Raw genomic sequence first — 23124 nt, forward strand, 5'->3', positions numbered from 1 at the left:
TAATTAATACGATGTTCGTACCTTTGTTTTACGATCACTGTAGCTGTTGATTAGCAACTCCGCACCACTCGAACGATTTCGTTATGAAGCTACTTGCTTTGAAAAAAAAAAAAAGATTCCCGCTGGCACGTTATATTTAGAGTAAATGCGCAAGTTATTGTGTAATGTAATGTAACTGTGATTTCGGAGGTATATTTGCCCATAACTTCAATGGAGAATCTAAAGCATACTGTATTAGTGGAAGAGTTGAAAATTATTTTCGTTGTGGTTGGTGAAAATAGTGTTCTCGAAATTAATTTTCGGCAGGGAATAACTTTCTGGACTTAAATGCTGGTTGTACCGTAAGCACTGCTAGAGTCTGAACTCTCTCACTCAAGTGTGTACTGGTCCATTGTGTAATTGGGTGCACAAGAATTTACAGGCTGCCACGTTTTCCACGGAAACTCGACAAGCAAGCAGCCTTTGCATATTCTATGCAGTCAAGTTACTTTTATCTAGCTAATACAATGTTTTGGGCCCAAAAATTAAAGATCTTACCTCTATTTTGGGGGCTTTGTTGGAAAGTTGGTGACATATAGTAGTATCATCAATTATTTTATTTTATTTTATAATTTTGTTTTTGTTTGTGTCACACTAGATCAACAGCCAAACTTGAGGGCTTCCAGAACCATATTCTGATGTATACAAGCATTCATGCACCGTTTAAATACATCACCTACCTGCAAGAAAAAAAAATATCAAGGGGAGAGTCAGCAGCCATATTGGAATGCCCCGAATGAGGACACTTGAATGGAGGACCCCAGAAGGCTTCGGTGTTGTACCACCAGTATCTCCACCTACCATATCTGAGCTGCAACAAACTGAAGTCGGCCGACGTCTTGGTATGTCATTTACATATGGACGGCATTGCACACTACATTAACTTTTTGTGTGAAGCAATACGGAATGGTCACATGTACAAGCACCACTTGTTTTACACAGGACCTGCTGACCAGGTGTCTGAAGCCATGGAGTGACTCCTCCCTCACTTTCCTCAGCAAGCCTTTGAAGAATATGATATCATCGTTGGTGGGAACATGCCCTCACTCCATAACATGTACTTGTGCAGTCAAGGAGCATGTCAAACTTAATAAAACCAGCAAACATTGAAGTGACTTCATTTTTCCTGCAGTCTGTTCACACAATCAATGGACAAGCCTTCCTTAATTTTGCCCCAATAACATCATAGAGTAGGCGAAAAGTAGTGTTACAGATCATACTATGTTCGGGAGAGGTTGAGGAATGTTGCAATGTTAATGGGGGGCAATGTCAGCACACACACACACACACACACACACACACACACACACACACACACACACACACACACACACACACACACACACACACACACACACACAAAAACATCATGGTATTGAGGTAATCAGATATTTTAGCTGTGTACAACACATACCTGCTCTGTAACACTACTTTTGGCCCAAACCTGTATGTCTATTTTCCATATTTTGAAATGCACAGCGTATTGGTAAATTTCTGGAACAACTGCAATTCATGTCGCTCATTATATTCTAACAGCATTTTTTTTTTTTTTTTTAGTTAATATGTTCATTTCATGTAGACTTTTATTTGACTTTATTTTATTTATTCATTTTCATGTACTGTACCTTACATTCATTGGCCAATGAAGAATTCCTTGTCATTGCAAGCATTTATAATAATTCTCCAGGCTTTTGATGTTTTACATTTCTAGTCATGTAAAATAGTGTTAGGTTAGGTGTCGAATGAACACTGCATGTTGACTCCAAAGGAAATAGTATTTTTTAGTTATTCAAAATGTACAAATTAACACACAACAACAATATACAAGTTATACAAACTACAACAACAAGTGTCAGACATGGACTAATTATATGCCAGGTAAAAAACCTTTGTATTGTCCTCGAGGATCTGGGAAAGTGTCACTTATTTGCCACAAGTCCACCAAGGTGCTGCAGTCTGGGATCCAGGTACAGGAAATCATGGTGGTGCTGATGTGGGATCCAGGTACAGGAAATCATGGTGGTGATGTGCCAGCAATGTGTCAAAAAGTATTTCTTGTTGTCAGTCTATCAGCTGGACTTGGATATCTTCATGTTCCTCCATGGTCATTTCCTGTACGAGTCTCTGCAAGAAGGTAACAATTGTATGTCAGATGAGGTACCAAACAATGAACTGAAAGTCACTCAGCCAATGAAGTACATTATTACATGAGCAAGACTATTTGTGAAAGCCATGTAAATTCCTGCACATCGAAGTACAAGGAAGCTGTTGTATCTTCAATCAAAACTAATTAAGTTGCTTAGTGATATTTATTAGGTAAAATTGTTCAACATGGTGACAAATCGATATCTGAGTAAAGAGTTTCAAATGGTTTTGTAAGCAGCACTTTTCTGAGTGGTTAGTAGCAACAAGACACGGGGGGAATTACGAGTCTGAGTTGCAGATGTGTAGTTCAGTTAACACCATTATTTTTGTACGGTATACTAAACATATCAGCAAACGATGTAATCTAAATACCACATATTCCAAGCAAAGGTACGTTTTGAGCCATTCACATGCATGCTCGAATGGAATTATTTTTCCATGATGACATAATTGTACGTTACGAGACACCGCGTTCTCTTCCTCGTTCTCTTCCTCGTCGTCTCTCTCGCCCTCTTTGAGATGGTCCACATGTCTATAAAACATAACATAACTGTGTTCTCTGTTGCATGGCTTAGTTGCACTAACAAATATAAACATAGATAGCCATTATCATTAGCTGACGTCCAGTATTTCCAAACAATGCCGACAAAAATATTAATTCTGAAATTAAATGACTAAATCACAATTATTAGGGATCTGTACAGTATGTCTAACAAATGCAATTCACTTACGTCATCACTCGAGGGAATACCAGAAGTTGTTTGCGTTCTGTTCCGGTGAAATTGGTGGTAGGCTGTTGAAGTAGGGTCTCTCTGGGACGCCGTAGTTCGTGTGCTTAAAATCATTGCATTATCTTGTTTGACCGATAGAGGTTGTGCCTAAAAGGACACACCAAGTCAGCCGTTTTGGTTTAAAGTGGACATTTTGGTTTCAGTTTGGCCATTTCCAGAGTTGTTCAAATTCTTTGAAAATCTTTGAAAATTCTTTGAAAATTAGTAGACATGTCTCTCATGAGTAATCCAACAAAAAAAGGTCTCAAGGGGCTGTGCCTAAATAGAAGTCAGGAAGTCAGCCATTTTGGTGGACATATTTGGGCCAGTTTGGCCATTTCCAGGGGTTGTTTGAATTCTTTAAAAATCCCGCCGCCAATGCTGGTTTGATTCAGGAGCACAAGATTTGGTAGACATGTCTGAATAATCCCCCAAATAAATTTCAAGAGGCTGTGCCCAAAAAGACACAGGAAGTCAGCCGTTTTGATGGACATTTTTGGGCCACTTTTGCCATTTCCAGGGGTCGTTCGAATTCTTTGAAAATCCTGCCCCCAATGCTAGTTTGTATCAGGATCACAAGATTTGGTAGACATGTCCATCATGAGTAAACCAACAAAAAAAGTCTCAAGAAGCTATTGTCAAAAAGACACAGGAACAACAGGACAAAGTCCACCAAGAGAATTTTCTGAGCCTCCGATTTGATTTCAACTCAACTTCTATATAATAATAGTCAGTGCAGCTATCCATGACAGTGCCGGTGCCGGAGGACATTGGTGATAATAAAAAAATATATACATTTATAGGGAATGATAGGTAAGTAAATGTGTTCCCAGCAGCAAGGCAAACAAAAAAATGATAAAAATGAAATGGAATCATCAGACAATAAGCGCAGCAGTAAAAAGCTGGCTCTCATCTCACCGTAATGACCTTTTTTCCCCGCTCGCAGGTGTCGCCGTCCCCGCCGTGTGCGTCTTGGAAAGAACATGATGATAAAGATGGCGAAAAAAAAGTGGACCTGGAAAGCGCCTTCTTGTTTTGTTTTTTTGTTTGTTTGTTTTTTTTCCAGACGGCAGCCGTGAATCTGCAACGCTCACTCAAAAATAGATTTCAACAAAAAAATGAGAGACGAGAACGGCGTGGAAAGGAAAGACAGCTCGCACAACTTTTTGATTTGTTTACAACTTTTGAACACAAAACTTGCCTGTCATGCAAAGTCTGGGGAAAAAAAAAAATGTTTCCATGAGAAATTATTTGGTGCAGTCCACCCCAATAGGACTTCATTCTAGTATGATTTTAGACTTTTTAGAAACAATATTCTGGAAATTACATATAACATAACTTTTTCATTGAAAAAAAATTGAGGAAGGAAAAAAAATATTTTCAACAACTATTCTTGGACAAGCATCAAACATTTTCTTCATGACCTTTTTCAAAAAAAAAATTAGGCATGTTTTTCTAGAAAATATCTGTCAAAAAAAATCTGAAAAATATTAGTGTTATTTCAAAATAACATTGTCCTGAATAAACAAAAAAGAACTTCATAAAACCATCCCTTTACAAAAAGAATAAAGAATAAAATGTGATTTTACATTTTTGCCGTTATTTAAAAAAATTATAATAATAATAATAATAATGATAATCAGCATTTTATTTTCCAAGAATGTAGAATTGATCATTTTGATTCTGATAAATTCCAACTTTATTTCTCGAATAGTGTGCAAAATGTAGGCTTAATGCTTAATGCTTTTTTTTCCTCATAATGCCACGTTAAAACGACTTTGTCAAGAAAAACTTCACCAACTCGCTTGAACATACAGTCAAAAATGTCGACTCCACATCAAGGTCATTTTAGTGAACTAAACGAAAAAACTAAAATTAAAATAATAATAAAAAAAATTGTGAATGAAATAAAAACAAAAACGGTTTTCAAAATTTTCTTTTTTTATTTTATTTTTAAAAAACTATAAATTATAGCAAAAAATGTCATTCGTTTAAGACTTTGGTAATGAATTTAACGCATTAGCCATTGAGGATTATTTTAAATGTGATTTTAAGTCGATTTATTTTGATATTAAGCAGAATAAGGACGTTTGAAAGTGTGTCACACAGAAGTGATGTCATCTAGCAGCAACCAATAGAAAAGCACCTTCACATGAATGTCGCCTCCATGGTGTTTTTTAAAATATTACGTACAAGTACTACACATTAAAAAAACTACAACTAATACTGAAACTAACTAAAACTAAACTAGAATGAATTATTTATTATATAACTAAAACTAATAAAACTAACAGAAACACCCTGCAAACTAATTAAAACCAACTAAATTTAAAAAAATAACATTCAAAACGAATTCAAAACTAACTAAAATGAAAAAAATTCCCAAATTATAATAACTCTGCTCCACATGGGGCAGTTGTTCCACACGTGCTTACATTCTGGCGTTATCGTCGCAAAAAACGTACCTTAGCAACCTCCATCGTACAGCGCAGTTAGCTAGCTAGCAGTTAGCTAGCCAAATACGCTTGCCCATGGGGTATATGCCACGGAAGAGCCAGGACTATTTTTGCACATCAGTTTGTTTCCGGTTCGGTTTGCGACGTGTGGGCTGCGTCAAAAATATTTGTGCTTCCGACTTTGTGCCCCTCGGTTGTGCGTTAGCAACCCGGACCGGAAACAAACTCATGTGCAAAATTAGGTCCCGCCTCTTCCGTGGCATATACCCCATATGCCACACCAAGTTCCATTTGTGGTTCTTGGGCTCTCCTTCGGACTTTTCCTCTTTGCCGTCACTGCAACATATCTCCGGTGGCACAAATATGTCGCAACATCCGCGTTAGCATCCCCCAGCGCACACGCACACACCCACACACACAGGTAAACTGTAGCACCCTCTTTCAGCTCGTCTCAGTGCGTGTAATCAGATATTGATTTAATGCGCCACTCGCCGTGACATCCATCTCTGCTTTTCCTCCATCTTCTCTGATGCCTCCCTGCTTTTATGATATTACACACACACACACACACACACACACACACACACACATAGAGCGCAAGATACGGGCTTGTGGTCGGGACAAAAATGGGATTTCTTTCTTTAATTTATTTGAACAAAGGCCGTTTCTCCTGGAAGGAAAATGCTTGTCTATTGGAGGCGAGCGAGGAGGCGGGCGCGCGGGCGGGGGGATGCGGGCCATTGCGCCGCCGCGCTGTGGTGTCATATCCAGTTCGCAGCCGACCCGACCCCCGGCACGCCGTTGCTTTTGACCCTCGTTCCAAAGGTCACATGCAGAAAGGGCTCGCTGAAGCGTTTTTGGGATGGTGCATCGCAAGTTTTGTTCTGCAGGAAAATAATGTAGCATCAAGACTGCCTCCATGCAATGCCACAAATCCACAAATTTATATTAAAAAAATGGTATAAAAGCTTAAAAAAAAGGCTCAAGGAAAACAGTTCAAGAAGTTTTTTTTTCTTCAATTTTCAAATGGTTTTGTAAAAAGAAAAAAAAATCAGGAATTTTTGTATGCTTTTGAGGGGGTGGGGCGATTAGATCTTTTTACAAGAATAAAAATCCGATTTTTTTTTTTTTAAGTCCAAAAAAAAAAAAAAAGACATTTCCTCTTTTCAAGACTTCTTTTTTTTTTTTTTTTTTTTTTTTTTTTTTAATAAGGCTTGGTTTCTTATTTGTAAAGTAAAAAAATATTTTTAAATATTTAAAGGAAAAAATACAGTTTAAAAACTATTAAGGTTGTTCTTAATTTTTCTTAATTTTTTGGAGGGGTTGGGGGTGGGTTAGATTTTTTTCAAGAATAAAAATCAGATTTTTTTTTTTTTTTTTTTAGGCTTTCATAACACCACCCCCCACCCCCCACCCCCCGCCCCCAAAAAAAGTTTTTTTTAAACTTTAAAAATAAAGTACAAAAAAAAATATTAGTGAATTGTTTTAAATATTTAATGGAGAAAAAAATACAGTAAAAAAAAAAACTATTGAAGTTAGTTCTTAATTTTTGTTCTAAAAAAATCCCCCCCCCCCCCCCCCCATTAAATATATACATTTTTGTCTTTCGAAGAAAATCATGACAATAAAATCATAGTGGAGGTTCTTTTTTTTTTATTTTTATTTTTTTTAAAGAAAATTCTGTAAACAAAAGAAAATCTGATATTTTGCTGTTACGACATGTCCATAATTCTTCATTTAGTCATCAAGTCAAGAAAATATAATTGAAAAGTGTTGATATTTTGAAATCATTTCAATGAGTAGTGCTTTCGTAGAAACAGAAAACAGTACAGTTTCATCAAGGAAAATATTTTTGCCAAAAACACGCGCACAAAATAATGATCAGGAAAAAAGGAAGTACAGTAGTTAAGAAAACAGACATAAAAATGTCTAGAATAAGTCAGAAAAAATGTGATTCTTGTCATAAAAAAAACAACTAGCCCATATTTAAAAAGTTGACCTCACTTTTTTGCACAATCTAATTCAAATAGTTTCTTCGGAGAAAAAGTCCATTTTTTTTCCAGAACAAAACTTTACCTTTCTCTTCACTGCTCGAAATTCTAACTCGTAAACCCGTGCACGTTATTTTTTATTTTTTTATTTTTTATTTTTTTAAACACGTCCTCCATCTCCTTTCATTGTTGGTCTACTTTTTTTTTTTTTTTTCTCCGACATTCTCATCTTAGCTATTGCCGGCACCCCGTCGTGCCTGCAAAAGCTTTCGGCTGCATTTAAAGAAAAATAAAGAATAAAGAAAAAAAACACAGTGGGAACTGTTTGATGCATGCGCACACACGCACACAGCAGCCTCCCCCTTAAAAGCATTTACATGTTGCATGTCGGGGGTGCGGCTGCGCGTGTGTGCATGTGTGTCACACTTGCCGGCGTTTACGAGGGTGGGTGTGTGAGGGGGCGCTTGTACATGTGGTGGATGATGCAAGGAGACAACGCATGCGTGTGTGTTTGGGTGTCTCTGCGGGACGGGGGCGGAGCATGTCGTAGCATGTCTGATGTGCAATAAGTGCATGCCCGGATGGTGAATAGGACATTAGCTGGCCTCCCACTACTACAATGACTCGCTCATCCTCTCATGCACCGCAAACAACAAAAGAAGAAGAAGCGGACTGAATCAACCCCCTTCGCTCCCCGGCTATTTTACTGGATTTTGACTGTTTTTGCAAGGCCCACATAATATTGTGTTATATTGCTATAAAAACATGGAACTTACCAAAAGAAAGATTAAGTCTCTTCTTTCATCAGGAAAACAAAAAACTAAACTACATTTCTATCTGTTTCCGTTTTGCAGCAATTAGCATTAGAATATAGCTAAGTTTCATCATTATTCACAAATCTGTTTAAAACTGTGGAGAAAACAGCTGGTTTGCAACATGGCCCTGGTTGAGCTCTTATACTCTCCTGGCCAGTTTTGTAGTAACTATCATTGCTTCAAACGTTCGGTTCAGTTGAGAGGCTGCATGAAAGCCTTCTGTATGCTCTAGCATTAAAAAAAAAAAAAACAACATATAAATACGTCTTTGGGACACTGGTAATATTTAAAGTAGAACGTATTTAACTGTTTTTGGGAGCAAATGAGTTAAGTTGATTGGCTAGTTGTTGAAGTAAGTATGTGACTAATTTAGTACATGGTTGGTTAGTATATTAGTTAATTAGGGTGTAAATACGTATGTAGGTGGCTTGCCAGTCAGTTGACTAGTTGTTTGGCATTTAGCTAAGTAGGTCGCCAAGTCGGTAGTTGGCTAGCTGCTTAATATATGAGTTGGTTAGTAGATAGGTAGGTGGGTAGGTAGGTAGGTTAATAGTTATGTGTTGATTAGCTAGCTGGTCAATGAGATAGGTCAGCAGGTAGATAGGTGATGAGCTGCTTAGTACATTAGTTGGTTAGGAGATTTGTTGGCAGGTACATAAGGTAGGTAAGGTAGCTATGTAGGCAGGCGGGCAGCCAGTTGCTTAGTAAGTTAGCTAGTGGATGAGCAGTTAAATTGATAGGTTGGTGGGTCGGTAGGTGGCAAACAAGTTAGTAGCCTTTATTAGTTGCTTAGTAGGTTAGTACACGCTAGATTGAAAGTAGGTCTTTAGCTCAGTTAGTCGAAGTAGTCGGTTAATATGTTACTTGATTAGTGGGGTAGTTGATTAGTTAGGTTGGTAAGAATTAGGTAGGTGCAAAGTTGCTTAGTGCATTACTTGGTTAGTAGGGTAGTACTGGCGCGGCGTGGCTCAGTGGTATGGTGGTCGTCTCCCAACCCAGAGGTTGTGGGTTCGATCCCAGGCCATTGTGACCACGTCGAAGTATCCTTGAGCAAGATACTGAACCCCCAATTGCTCCTGATGCTGCGTCATCAGTAGGTGAATGGGTAGTCAAAAAATGTAAAGCGCTTTGAGGGCCTTAAAGGTGGAAAAGAGCTATATAAATGAAGTGCCATTTGCCATTTAGTACATGTTAGTTTGAAAGTATGTCGTTGGTTATTCAATTAGTTGAGATAGTTGTTTAATATGTTACTTGATTAGTGGGGTAGTTGATTAGTTAAGTAGGTGGCAGCCAAGTGTCTTCGTGCATTGCTTGGTTAGGAGGTTTGTTGGCATGAAGTTAAGGTCGCTATGTAGGCAGGCAGGTAGGCAGGCAGTTGCTTCGTAAGTTAGCTAGTGGATGGGCAGTTAACTTGATAGGTTGGTAGGTAGGTGGAAAACAGTAGCCTTTATTAGTTGCTTAGTATGTTAGTAAATGCTAGATTGAAAGTAGGTCATTGGTTATACAATTAGTTGAGGTAGTTGGTTAATGTTACTTGATTAGTCGGGTAGTTGATTAGTTAGGTTGCTAAGTAGGTAGGTGCCAAGTTTCTTAGTGCATTACTTGGTTAGTAGGTTCGTACATGCTAGATTGAAAGTAGGTCATTGGTTAAACAATTAGTTGAGGTAGTTGGTTAATATGTTAATTGATTAGTGGGGTAGTTGATTAGTGAGGTTGCTAAGTAGGTAGGTGCCAAGTTTCTTAGTGCATTACTTGGTTAGTAGGTTAGTACATACTAGATTGAACGTAGGTCATTGGTTATTCAATTAGTTGAAGTAGTTGGTTAGACATAGACTTAACTTGATTGATCCCTTTGGGATGGCTCCCTCTAGGAAAGTTGGGGAAGTTGATGTTATTTGATTAGTGGGATAGTTGATTAGTTAGGTTGCTAAGTAGGTAGGTGCCAAGTTGCTTAGTGCATTACTTGGTCAGAAGTTTAGTATACTATTTAGTAGTTTGGTCGGTCAGTAGCTTGTTAGCAGGTTAGTTGGTTACTTAGGCTGATCAGTAGGTAGGTAGTTGGGTAGTTGCTTAGTAGTTTTGCTTGACTCAGTGATATTCTAGTGTGCGTATGTCCACACTGTCCTTTATGTCCTCGCTGACTGACAGCTTGGACCCCCAAACACACACACACACATCCACGCGTACACGGTGTAATAATGTACTGTATGCATGTATACATTTTCCATACATGTTGGCTTCATTTCCATGTAAAGTGGCACCTGTGACAGGCCCACTTTTATGTGTGAAGTAACCCAACACAACCTGATGTCAGCCTCTCTGTTGGGTTACAGAATGCACAACGTTTGTATGTATGTATGTGTGTCCTTCCACTCTGACACGCTTGCGTTAGCGCAAACTGACAGGAGTGCCGGCGTGGCCGCAACCAGCTGTGTCGCGCGCGCCCACGCACACACACGTTGTTGTGTGACAGTGTTGTCACTTGCGGTCCCGCTTGATGTCGTTTTACCTTCTTGTCTTTTTCTTGTCACCAACACACTTGTGACAGCCCCAGTGTATGTGTGTGTGTGTAGTGGTGAGCGAGACAGGTCGATGGACAGGTCCTTGGTTCGAACTCCTGCTAGCACGAGGCAACTCAGTGTTCTAATGAGCTTGTACAATTAAAAAAACAAAAACAAATCTTAACTAAGATATAATTTCCTAAATTTGCTTATTTTGCTTTGACAAGTTATTTTTACTTCAAATGAAATTGTCAAACAAGATCATTGTGCTTATTTTTAGATAGTTTTTACTTAATGATCTTATTAGATCAAGCTGTCTTAGCCTTGAGTGTTAACAGCCAGTTTTAAGTAAGTGTTTCCCACATTTTAAGATGACAACCAACCAACATCAAAGGCCCTGAACTGGGGTTTCATAAGATCAATTTTCTTATTTTAAGATTTTGCATAATCTAGAAATAAGATACATGGTATGGTAAGTATGAAAACAGGCAAAAGTTTTCTTTACTAAGCTCATTTTTCATCTTTCCAATATTTCGATATCCAAATTCAGTGGTTTAGTGGTAGAGTGCCTACCCTCAGACTTCGAGGTTGTGGGTTCAATCCTGGCCTGGGTCATACCAAAGACAAAAAAAAAAAATGTGACCACCTATTGCTTGACACTCAGGCCAAGTTATCCAAGAGTAAAAAAAAAAAAAAATGCATATGTACTTTAAGAAAATAGTTCTATTTATTACTGGCTGGAAAAAGTCGATATAACTTTTTTGTGTACAATTACTATTTTCAAGACCGCTGTGGTTGATATGGGAATAGTATTATTCTCTTATTTTTCTAAATTTTACAGGTACATTTAAGTAAATTTTTCTTGTCCTGTTGGCAGACAATTTTGCTTATTTGAAGTAATATTTTTCTTATTTAACTATATTTGTTTTTTTAATTTTATACTGTCCTTTTTGCACTGATGTGGGTGTCAGCCTTTCTGTTGTGATTCTTGTATATTTTCATTTTGCTTGCCACATTCATATTTCGTCATTTTTAATTATCTGTTAATTCATTTTCAAATGTTTCGAGTTTTATTTTTCTCAAATCTTTTTCCTCTTTATTGGTTATATTTACTTTACATATTGCTATTTCATTTATTTGTCTCTTTTTTTTTTGTTCTATTTTTCTTGTTCATATTTGACTATTTATTGGTACTTTTATCTATTTCCAATTTTCAGTTTACTTTTGATTTTCTGTATTCATTTGCCAAATGTATTATTTGCCAGAGTTGTAGATTTTATTCATTACAATAACAATAAACATAATTTTAAGTTTTGTGCTAATTAAATGTTCATAAATTGGAAGGGAGTGCATTTAGTTGATAGTTTTTTATTTTTATTTTTTATAATAAATAGCTAGCGTTATCCTCTGGGAGTCCGTTTTGTGAGTTCTTAATCATTGCGACGCTTTTCTGAGTCATTAAACAAGTGATGGATATGCTGAAAAACTATTAAAATTTACATTTTTCTAAATGCCATCAGCCCTTTTGCTCATTATGACAACATATTAAAAACAAACATTTTATTTGACATTAAAGTGAATATTTCTGCCAGCTGATCATCTGGGAGGGAACAGTCCTAATCATCAAGGCAAATTGCCTCGATAAATGTGAGTCATAATCATCTCGTAAAAAAATATTAATTTGTGCTAATGGAGCATATCTGTTGCCGTTATGTCGGAATGTTGAAGTTTCTGCGCGCTAAACAAATGTATATATTCTGCCGCGTTTGTTATTATGGAGATGGAAACGTAAATTAAAGGCATCAAAAAGGTATTAAAATGTAAATTGTCATCCGCCGTCGGAGCTTTCAATCACAAATTATCATAAATCATGGGCACAAACGCCAATCATTTTTTTGTTTCTGAATAACAAGCTTAGAAAAAAAATTTTTTTGCGTCAATAACAATGCTAGGCTAACCACTGAGTGCTAGACGGGCATGCTATGCTGCACCGTGTGCTAACAATTGTACGCTACTAACAAACTTTAACTCGGTCTTGTTTGCACTTGTTGACTTAGCATTGTTAGCTTGCAGTAGGCTATGAATGAATGTTGTGGGCTCACAGGCTTGTACATTGTTAGCATAGCATTGATAGCTCACAGTAAAGTTGCACACACAGTGCACACAAACTCGAGTATTCCGTTACCCTGCAATCTTTTACTTTGATGCTGTTGTAGCACTTTTAGCTCGCAGTCTAGTACACAGACGTTAGCGTAGCATTGTTAGCTCAGAGCCAAGCTCACTTTGTCACGCAGTCTAGTCAACAATAAATCTAGCACTGTTATCTTCCAAACCCATTGACTGTAATCTCTCATTTAATGACATTCGATTATCTGTTTCCTAGCTATAGCTTAGCCACTCCGCTGAACAGTGACGGTATCACTTTAAGGTACTGGTAGGTGTGCTAATGATGTACTTTGACTACAGTGTACAGCATTTTGTTACAGTTTGTCTAATAAAGCAATAGAAAGAGAACCATCCTCCACATCGCCTGTATATATTTTTCTAACTAGGCTATGTTTAGTTAGCTAACAACATTTACTTTACCAATGATGTGCAGTTGAATATTGAACAATACAAAAAAAAAAATTATGACGCAATAAGTGAAGTGATATATAGCGAGGGGCAACTGTATGATACAATTTGTGCTGATTGTCTGCCCACCCGTCAGCTAGCAATGCTATGCTAACAGCCGTGTATGAAGCTATGTTATTATTTGTTGGCTTGAAGAAATTGTTTTGTTCTTTTGCAAAAGTGTTGTTTTGTAGACACGGCTAACAACACCTGGATGCAGCTGTCAGTTGTGGACACATTCCTTTTTCAGCTCCAGCGATTACACCACCCCCGCAGATGCACGTTTAACACTCGCGCTCTCTGTTTTCTTATGTGTGGAAATGACAGGGACAGATAGCAGCCATCTTCCTTTTTTTTTGTACTATACATGCATTATTCTTTTCATCATTTGTCATATAATTATCTTCTTACATTTGAGTACAGTATTTTTCTTCTGATAATCAAGCCAAAATGGATGTAGCCTGTGAAAAAAAGATTTTCAGTTTTGTTAAACAGACTTTTTAATTTTTCAATATATATATTTTTAAGTAATTTAATTAAAAAAATGTATTTGTGTAACCTAATTTTCTTTATGCTTAGGTAGAGCATTTTCCCAAATGATTTTACCTATTATTGTAATTGTTTAATAAATGTTTAAAAAAAATAAATGAAGTTTTATTACTATTTGAATCCATAATTGTCTATTGGTGCAATATACTATTCTGTCTTATTTTCTAATCAGGCCTAAATGAATGCAGCCTACGACAGTGAATATTTTTTTTTTATTATTTTGTTTCATACTTTTGTTTCATTTTTAATATTTATGTAAAATATATTTAATTCATAAAAAATATGCACTAGTGTTATAAATGTATTTATATCTACATTATATTTATTATATTTGTATGACATTTATATTATATATATTACATTTAGGTAGTGTCTTTTTTTTTTTTTTTTTTTTTGCTATTTGAATACATACTTATCTTTGGTGCAATATACTATTCTGACTTATTTTATAATTGGGCCGAAATGAATGCAGTCTGTGACATCGCATATTTTTTTTCAAAACTTATTTTGTGTATCATACTTTTGGATAATTTTGAATATTTATGTAAAATATATTTAATTGATAAAAATATGCACTAGTGTTATAAATTTCTTTATATTTAGGGTAGCGTGTCTTCCACACAGAGACGAACAACCATCCATATGCACAAGCACACTTACAGACAATTCGGAGCGCCCAATTAACCTGCCATGCATGTCTTTGGAATGTGGGAGGAGACCGGAGTACCCGGAGAAGACCCACGCGGGCACGGGGAGAACATGCAAACTCCACCCAGGAAGGCCGGAGCCTGGACTCGAACCGGAGTCCTCAGAACAGGGAGGCGGATGTGCTAACCACTCGATCACCGTGCCGCCCCAATATGGGATATACTTTTTAAAATTAGACTTGGGTTTATTTTTTCTATTATTTCTTTTATTTCTTTTATGTTTTCTATTTTATTTTTTCTATTATTTTTTTTTTCTATCATTAGAATTGTTGAATAAGTGTTTTTATTTATTTATTTTTAGTTTTATTACTATTTGAATACATAAATGTCTATTGGTGCAATATACTATTCTGACTTATTTTATAATCGGGCCGAAATAAAAATACATAAATAAATAAAGAAAATAAATGAATAACAATTAATTAAATAAATAAATAAATAAATAAAAGTATGATAAGGATATATGTTAGTTGTGTTGGCCCAGCGGCAGGCACGGATGGTGTCTCGTATTGCAGTAATTTCTATTTATGGCATGGATTTTTAGCGGATAATAATAAGACTTAAAGTGACAGTTAAAGCGGAACGTTTCAATCCCGCTTGTTTTGCGCTATCGATATAACAATAAAAGCCGTGATTACGCTTCGTGAAGCTGTTCAAATGTGCCGTTAAGTTATTTGACTCCTACTCCTGCTCCTGTCACGCCCACATATATGCGCACGCACGCGCACACTATATGGATATCCAGCTGTGTTATCATCAATGTTCTTGTCACTTTATGAATAAGTTGAGTTGACTTGAGGAGGCGGAGCACTGAGGCACAGCTGCGAGAACAAATCAATGAATGAGTTTACTCTCTTTATTTTTCCTCCTTAGATTTAATGATGCAAGAAGAAAAAAAGTAGAGGAAAGTGATATCTAAAAAGTGTTAAAAGTAGGGGAAGATGTCACTTGTATGTCCGTATGTTATCAGAAGACGTCTTGGATGATGACGTGAGATCGACAGGACTTTACCATTTTTGATTGGTTAAAAGAGAAAAAGTGAAAAGGGTATAGAATATCAATATTGAATCGATATTTCTTTTCATAACCCAATATCGATTTATAAATCCATGAATCGATACTTTAAATACCCCCCCCCAATAAATTAATGTGCCATAAACCCCAAAGAAGTATGGTAAGAATTGGACATAAAAACACAAAATGTTGATGCATAATTATGTACTATGGTTGTGTCTCTTATAATAAAGGTAAAAAAAAAATTATTTATGTAGTACCCAGTGGAACCTGAGTATAAAATCTTTCACAGGAATGTAAATGTGTGGATTTTTTTCCAGAGTGTTTTTGCCACTTTATTTACATTGCGCTGAGGTTGTAATTGATTTCAATTATTCTTTGTTTTGTTCAGGTCATGTTCAATAAAATACATGATACATAATTAAAGGAAGGCACCTTTAATTTTACATGTATGGCTTGATTGGCAGTAAATAGTTAGTTTAGCTACGAAACATGCATAAGAGCTGAAGAATACACCCCAATATTGATTTATTTAACTTTTTTCAACATAGAAGTACTTCCGTGTTGGAACGCCCTCAAGTGGTGACGTAACAAGTGTGTATACTCGCTTGGCGAACAGTAGTTCACGCAGACAGAACGACGAGGAAGACACAAACGTCACTTATGCCTTACTGTATTGCAAAATTTTGCAAGGTGTCGTCAAGGAAAAACCCGCGAGGAGCACACTGGTATGTTATCCCAAAAAAAAAAAAAAAGACTATTTGCGTAGAAAATGGCTTGCTAAGTGCTGTCGACCTCCCGGCAAGGACAAGCAGGCGCGGACGTTATGTTTTATTAGCTCGTAAGTTGTTTATACTTCACAAATTGACCATGTTCATAATCTTATTTTAACAAAAAATTTATTGAATGTGTATTAGTGTCATTATCATCGGCATGTGCGACGTACTACATTTGTGTTCTGTCCCGCTGTTCTTCCTGTGGTGCATTCCAGTTTCATTTGCATTTCTATTAATTTCGTTCGGATCCCAACCATTGATAACCAGCCTAGGTAACGGCGTCTCGCATTTCCTTACTTCATTTTGTCTATAAATAAACACGGTTAATACACAACCTTCTTGCAAGCTTTCGTTTACATCATCGGGACGCTACGCAAAAAAAGAAAAAAAAAAAACAGCTAGGGGAGGTTGGGCGCTGTAACGACGATACATATAATTTTACTATTTTTTTCTTTTTCCTGAAATAGTTCGTCAGCTCCACACTTTTGCATTGCTCGTGCTGTGTGTCACTTTACCTGTTGGATATTGGCTCCTCCAAGACTTTTCTTCTTCACATCTTTCATCGCAACCAAAGCTATCCTGAGAATGTCTATTTAGTATTGCCATGTTGAATGTCTGATGTTCCAGGATGCAGTTGAGATTGTCCGCAAGGAACCGATCCTCGATTTCTTTTATTTCCAGACAGCACACATTCATTAGCGGATTGTCCATTCCTGCAGTTCCCTCCACGAGCACCACTCACCCACCGCCTGATTCACTCGTTCGTTAAAGTTTATTTTGTGCCCGAAAAGACCATCTGGCGCCACAACTTTCACATCCAAGGCAGACTTTCCTTCGGTAGGGTTATTTTGTCGTGTTGGCTCGAAGCGATAAGGTTTAATCCTTCCGGGTTTGACGCTAGATGCACGGCTGCGTTTCATAGTGCTTCGATCGTGTAGCGTTTACACACTAGTGACGTAAACATCCGGGTTATTTAGTCACGTGTAACAAACATGCCGGCGTTCGATTCATTTTAACATCGGTTTAAAAGTTATTAAATGTACATAAAAAAATAATCACGTCACCAAATTAATTATTGAAAAAGTAGCAACTTTTTGCTGCTAAAAATTGATCAATAAGTAAAGTGTCCCTTTAATGTATTGGAATCAATTATAAATGTAAATATTCGTATTTTTTACTAATGCACCAAGTAAGAGAAATACGTTTATACTATTTTGCAGCGTTGCTACTAATGGGATGTCTTCCATATAAAAGTGAAATTAGTACTGCATGAAATCCTTAACTGAATTGAAAATCAATGTGAATCAGATTGAACCGGGCCCTTCTGAATCGAATCGATTTTGGAAATCTGAATCGATTCCCAGCCCACTCCAGAACATTGCAATTGTGTTTGTAAGTTTAACTGGAAAACACTTTGTGTTTTTGTTCGTTAGTTTTGATGTTAGCTAGCAGGCTACTTCCTGGAATATGATTTTTGCAAATGTAAATGCGGCTATTTTTTTTAAAATCAATGTTAAAAAGTAAAAAGATTGTGGGGCACTGTAATTTTGTTTGATTGTTGGTATGTTAGTAAAGAAGCTACTTCTTAGTTTTTGGGGAAGGTGTAATTTTCCAGTACCATTTTTTTTATCCATCCATCCATCCATTTTCTTGACCGCTTATTCCTCACAAGGGTCGCGGGGGGTGCTGGCGCCTATCTCAGCTGGCTCTGGGCAGTAGGCGGGGTACACCCTGAACTGGTTGCCAGCCAATCGCAGGACACACAGAGACGAACGACCATCCACACGCACAAGCACACCTAGGGACAATTCGGAGCGCCCCATTAACCTGCCATGCATGTCTTTGGAATGTGGGAGCAGACCGGAGTACCCGGAGAAGACCCACGCTGGCACGGGGAGAACATGCAAACTCCACCCAGGAAGGCCGCAGCCTGGACTCGAACCGGAGTCCTCAGAACTAGGAGGCGGACGTGCTAACCACTCGACCACCGTGCTGCCCCCATTTTTATTATTAGTATTATTATTATTGGTCAGGGAAAAGGAATTCCATTCACAAAAAAATAAGCTGTAAGCTGTGTTTGTATGTTCTTATGTTAGTTCGAAGTCTACATCTTGAAACAAAAAGAAAAAAAATGGTGGTGTCTTTGTGTTTGCTTGTTCATATGTTGTTAGTAGGCTACTTCCTGGTTGTTGGTATTTATTCATTTATTGATTTATTTATTTATTTTTGTTTTTCATTTTTGTTTTAATTCTCGGGCAGAATTAACGCTTACATCACAATACGATATGATCACAATATGAAACGCATGATACAACTAGACTAAGTGCAATTTCTTGAGAAATTGCGTGGGAATGCTGAAAGCTGAATGTTAATCGGTGAATGGTAAGATTTGAATGCATGTGGAATGCTTATGAAGCAAATTGAGAGATAAATTATGAAATTATGACCTCCTGGTTACTGGATAATGCACTTTACCAACTGTGCCACGGAGCAGTGTAAGACAACTGGTAATGATGATAACTTATATGTATGGAAGTGGGTGTGGAAAGTGATACTTGGAAAAAGTTCACTGCCTGTCCCATTGAAAATGAATGGGGAAAAGTTGATATTTAATGTTAAATGGTGTGAATACTGTAAGTAATGTGGAATCAGACGATATATACCCTGGGAGGCGTGAATTTTTTAAGCTAGTTGGAATTTGAACAGTGTAAATCGGAAGTAATGTATGGAAGTTGTTACACGGCAAAAAAAAGTGTGGAGAATAAAAAACACAATAACACATGTACAATATTTATGGCGATGAGTCTTAAACATAGGTAGCCAAAACATGCCTGATTCAAATTAAACTGCACTGATAAGCTAGCCACGAGAGGGTGCTGTAAGTACACAAATGGAAATCAACCTGGCTTTTTTTTTTTTTTTTTTTAATAGACACTAGACAGTGCTGCTTTTACTATGGTGACATGACGGCAACAATATTGTGGTTTTAATATCGCGATATTGGCCGTTATCAGGCAGCTTCTAGGTTGTTGCTAACTGCTAATCGGACTATAACCATTTTTCATCCTGCAGGCTGGAGAGTCCATCTTACGAGGTGATGCAGTTGGACTTTGAGGTGGACAACGTGATCACCTTGGCCCCTACCCAAACTTTGCACTGGAGCGTGGAGTACGCGTCAGGGTCGCCGGCCTCAACCGAGAGAGTCTCGCATCTCTACGTCAGCAATGCCGACGTCCAGGGCATCGTCCCGCTCGCGCAGGTGAACTTGTCTTTTTCACCTATCTCATCTACATCGAAATCATTCTCATCTTTCTCTGTGTCAAGCAAGTTGACGCCGCTTCCTTTTCTTCTTCTTCTATAGCTAGTTTATCCCTTCTTCCTCGTTATCTGGCAACTGCATTTCAATAAATGACGAGATGTGACAGTTGTAATCATATCAAATGAATCATTAGGTTCTCATGAATTCAAACAGATGTTTCCCGTCTGCCCAAAGCAAAAAATTGTAACGGAGAGCTAAAAAAAAAAGAAAAAGAAAAAGGAGCATCCAGCTGCTCCAGATGCTTTTGAAAGCTCTCTGGCTTCCATTAGCGGCGAGCTAATCTGGTCTGATAGCCCCTCCTTCAGACAGCAAAGCCCCTGGTGAGAAAAGCCAATTTGGCGTGGTTGGGCATCTGCCTTCGCTTTACACACCAGACAAAACAAAAAACATGACTACCGCCTGCACTTCAAAACAATCAGGAACATCAATCTCATTTCTGGTGCCATTCGTTTATTTTTAGAAAGTTATGGTTGAGACCAAAAATGTGATAAGACTTCAAATGACAAGTATGGAAGTATATTTGTACATTATCATCATGGTCATCACGATACTCATCCATCCGTCCAGTCATTCTCATTCATCATTCATTATTACTGTTTCATGTCATTAAAAAAAAAATACAAAAAATCCATCTATCTGTGGATTATTAAGCTAAACATTCATTATTTTCTTTGATTCGCCTGACTTTACATCCTTCAATATCAATTTGTAATATATATATATATATATATATATATATATATATATATATATATATATATATATATATATATATATATATATATGTAATTTTTGAAATATATTTTTATATTTTGAATTATATACCTCGACAGGCAGTTTGCAATGGTGGAGTCCAACTTAAGACGGGCTTAGGACCGCCCCCTCATTTGAATAACATTTCGACTTGGCAGTTCGGCCCAAAAACTACCAAAATTCAAAATAAATAAATGACTAAATAAATAAATAAATAAATGACAAAGTGAAAATAAAAACAGATCTTAAAAAAATATAATACAAAAATTAAACACAAATGTATTTATTTATTTATATATGTATACTTTGCGCTTTTTATTTCCATTTATATATATATTTTTTTTAATATAATTTTCAAATTAGATCTTTTTATATCCATTTTTATTTTTACTTTTAGTCATTTATTTATTTAAAATTTTGGCAGTTGTGGTCCTCCACAGTGTAAAGCCTTTAGGACTAGAGTGATGTGTTCGGATCTCTTAATTCTGGTCAGAACAAAAGAGCAACAAACAATGCGCAGCTGTTTGAGGGAGTCCACGCAGAAGACAGTTTGAATAATCAAATCTACAACTCAAATCTACTGGAGATAGAAGCATTCTACTGGTCTGCTTGGAGCATACAACCCTTCAATCTGGAGATGTTTGTAGGCTGGTAAAAAAAAAAAAAAAAAAAAAAAAAACTAGTTCAGTCTGTCTAGTAGTCAACAAGAGTGTGACGATATATCAATACTGCGATAAATTTTGATACTTTTTCTCCCGATAGATTATCGATACGTCTATGTGAGTGTCGCGATATTTGTACTTAATATGCAGCCACTATAATGGCTCTATTGTTCATTACTTATTGAGCAATTACGTGGCGGGCCGCTAAGGGTAGCGCCTCATAAAAATGGACGCAAGTCTTCAGGCGAAGACTCATCAGCTTACTCTTACTTGTGGAAGACATTTTATTGGTCCAGCAACCAGAGGTGGCAAATCCAGGTCCAGAAAGTGAAAACCGTTTGGCTTTAGCCCCAGGTGCTAGCTAGCTAGCTCCCTAGCTAGCTCTGACAGTGCTCGTTTACCTGCTAGGGTGGTAGCTAGCTAGCTCTCTAGCATTACAGGCTAAAGCCAAATTGTGACAGGGTTATTACTTTCAGGTGCTAACTAGCTAGCTCCCATGGTGCTCGTTTACCTGCTACGGAGCTATAGCTAGCTAGCTAGTATCATGGGCTAAAGCCAAACTTTGGCAGGGTTTTACTTTCTAGACCTGGATTTGCCACCTCTGCCAGCAAACTGACTCAGTTTTGCATACGTTTCTATGAAAAATGTGTATTATATACCTGTAAAGTTTTAAAACATATTTTGTTTAGACTTCTTGAAGCACCCAATTTCTGAGGAATACTAATATTGGTTGAATTGGATTTAGTATTGAAGTAATCTTATTTATTTATGTATTTACTTTTGCAATGTTACACACAAAAATATTCAGTTGATAAAATGAAACAATTGTCTTTGCCACTGACTGACATGTTGCATGACAGCGTTTTGGAAAGATACAAATTTATTCACGGAAAGTGGTCTCCGTTTAGAAGACAATTGTATTTGTTTTAAAAAAAAATACACTAAAGTACTCACTGTGAAGAAGACACCAGTTTTGATATTGTGGTTCAGTGATGGTACGAAAAGAAACCATTTTCTCATTGAAAAAACATGTCTTGAGTAGTGTTATCGTAGATGATCGTGGATTTATTACCTGACCAATATATCGATAATCGTTTTGTTGGTCAGTCCGTCTCTGTCTGGTGATCCTGCTGTCGGTCAGTTCCATCTTACCAGATGCGATCCATTTGGGGTTTTGACATCATTTCCCCACAGGAAACAGACCAAAATAGGAATAATGGAAATCTTCTGTTAAAGCAGCAATGGTCTCTCTCTCACTCTCAGTGACTGAAGCTAAAACAGCTAAAACAAGATAAAGAGCAGCCTACTTGTTAGCTTGTTAGCGGGGGGTGGTAGGGGGGGCTGGCAGGGGGGCTACGCTACATCAAAGCCAAGGGAGGTCAGGAAAAGATGTGCCGATGTTTCAGCACATAAATTGGATCAGTAATAATGTTCTGTGATGTCTGCGACCGCCGCCATTACGCGTCCTCGCTCGCTCGCCTCCCCGCCGCTAAAAGTAAAAGCCCGAGCGTCCCACAGGGTCTGAGAGGGAAGGGATAAATGCTGTTCTTGTCGGCCATCTTTTATTTATTCAGTGTCGTCTCGTACTTGTTCGTGCTTCTTTTGCTGCGCTTCAAACAAAAAAAGTGCCCTCGCAAAAAGTTGGAGTCTAATTTTGTCTGAATACACGCCTCGCAAAAAATGTTTTGGAAATTGAGGCTTTGGCGTGGAATTTACGGATGTCCTGCTTGACAAAAAAGGAGCGCAAAGTCGAGGCTGGTTCATTAGCTTCTTGCACGAGACGCCCGCTGGCTAGCCGCTATGTGCTCGTCACTTGTGAACCAAAAACAGTTTCAACATTTTACTTTACATCCGTGCTTGACTTCATGCTAGAATCATGTGAAAGTTTTTTTTGTTTTTTGTTTTTCCTATATAATCCATGACACTTTTGTATCGGCATTTATCCAACTTATTCAGATTTGATTCAGAGTTATTTAGCATTTAGCAACATTTTTTGTTACAACGTCAAACTGAC

General features: G+C 37.3%; 1 protein-coding gene across 2 annotated transcripts in view; it reads left to right on the forward strand.

The window, feature by feature from the left end:
* Nucleotides 1–23124, forward strand: part of LOC144019389 (transmembrane protein 132C) — a 188292-nt gene that overhangs the window by 124853 nt on the left and 40315 nt on the right. For both annotated transcript variants that reach the window (XM_077522413.1, XM_077522414.1), the window contains one exon: nt 19449–19635. In XM_077522413.1, coding sequence (XP_077378539.1) covers nt 19449–19635 — 187 coding nt within the window. The remainder of the gene's footprint in view (nt 1–19448; nt 19636–23124) is intronic.

The sequence above is a fragment of the Festucalex cinctus genome, chromosome 5, assembly GCF_051991245.1.
Source record: "Festucalex cinctus isolate MCC-2025b chromosome 5, RoL_Fcin_1.0, whole genome shotgun sequence".
Classification (NCBI taxonomy): domain Eukaryota; kingdom Metazoa; phylum Chordata; class Actinopteri; order Syngnathiformes; family Syngnathidae; genus Festucalex; species Festucalex cinctus.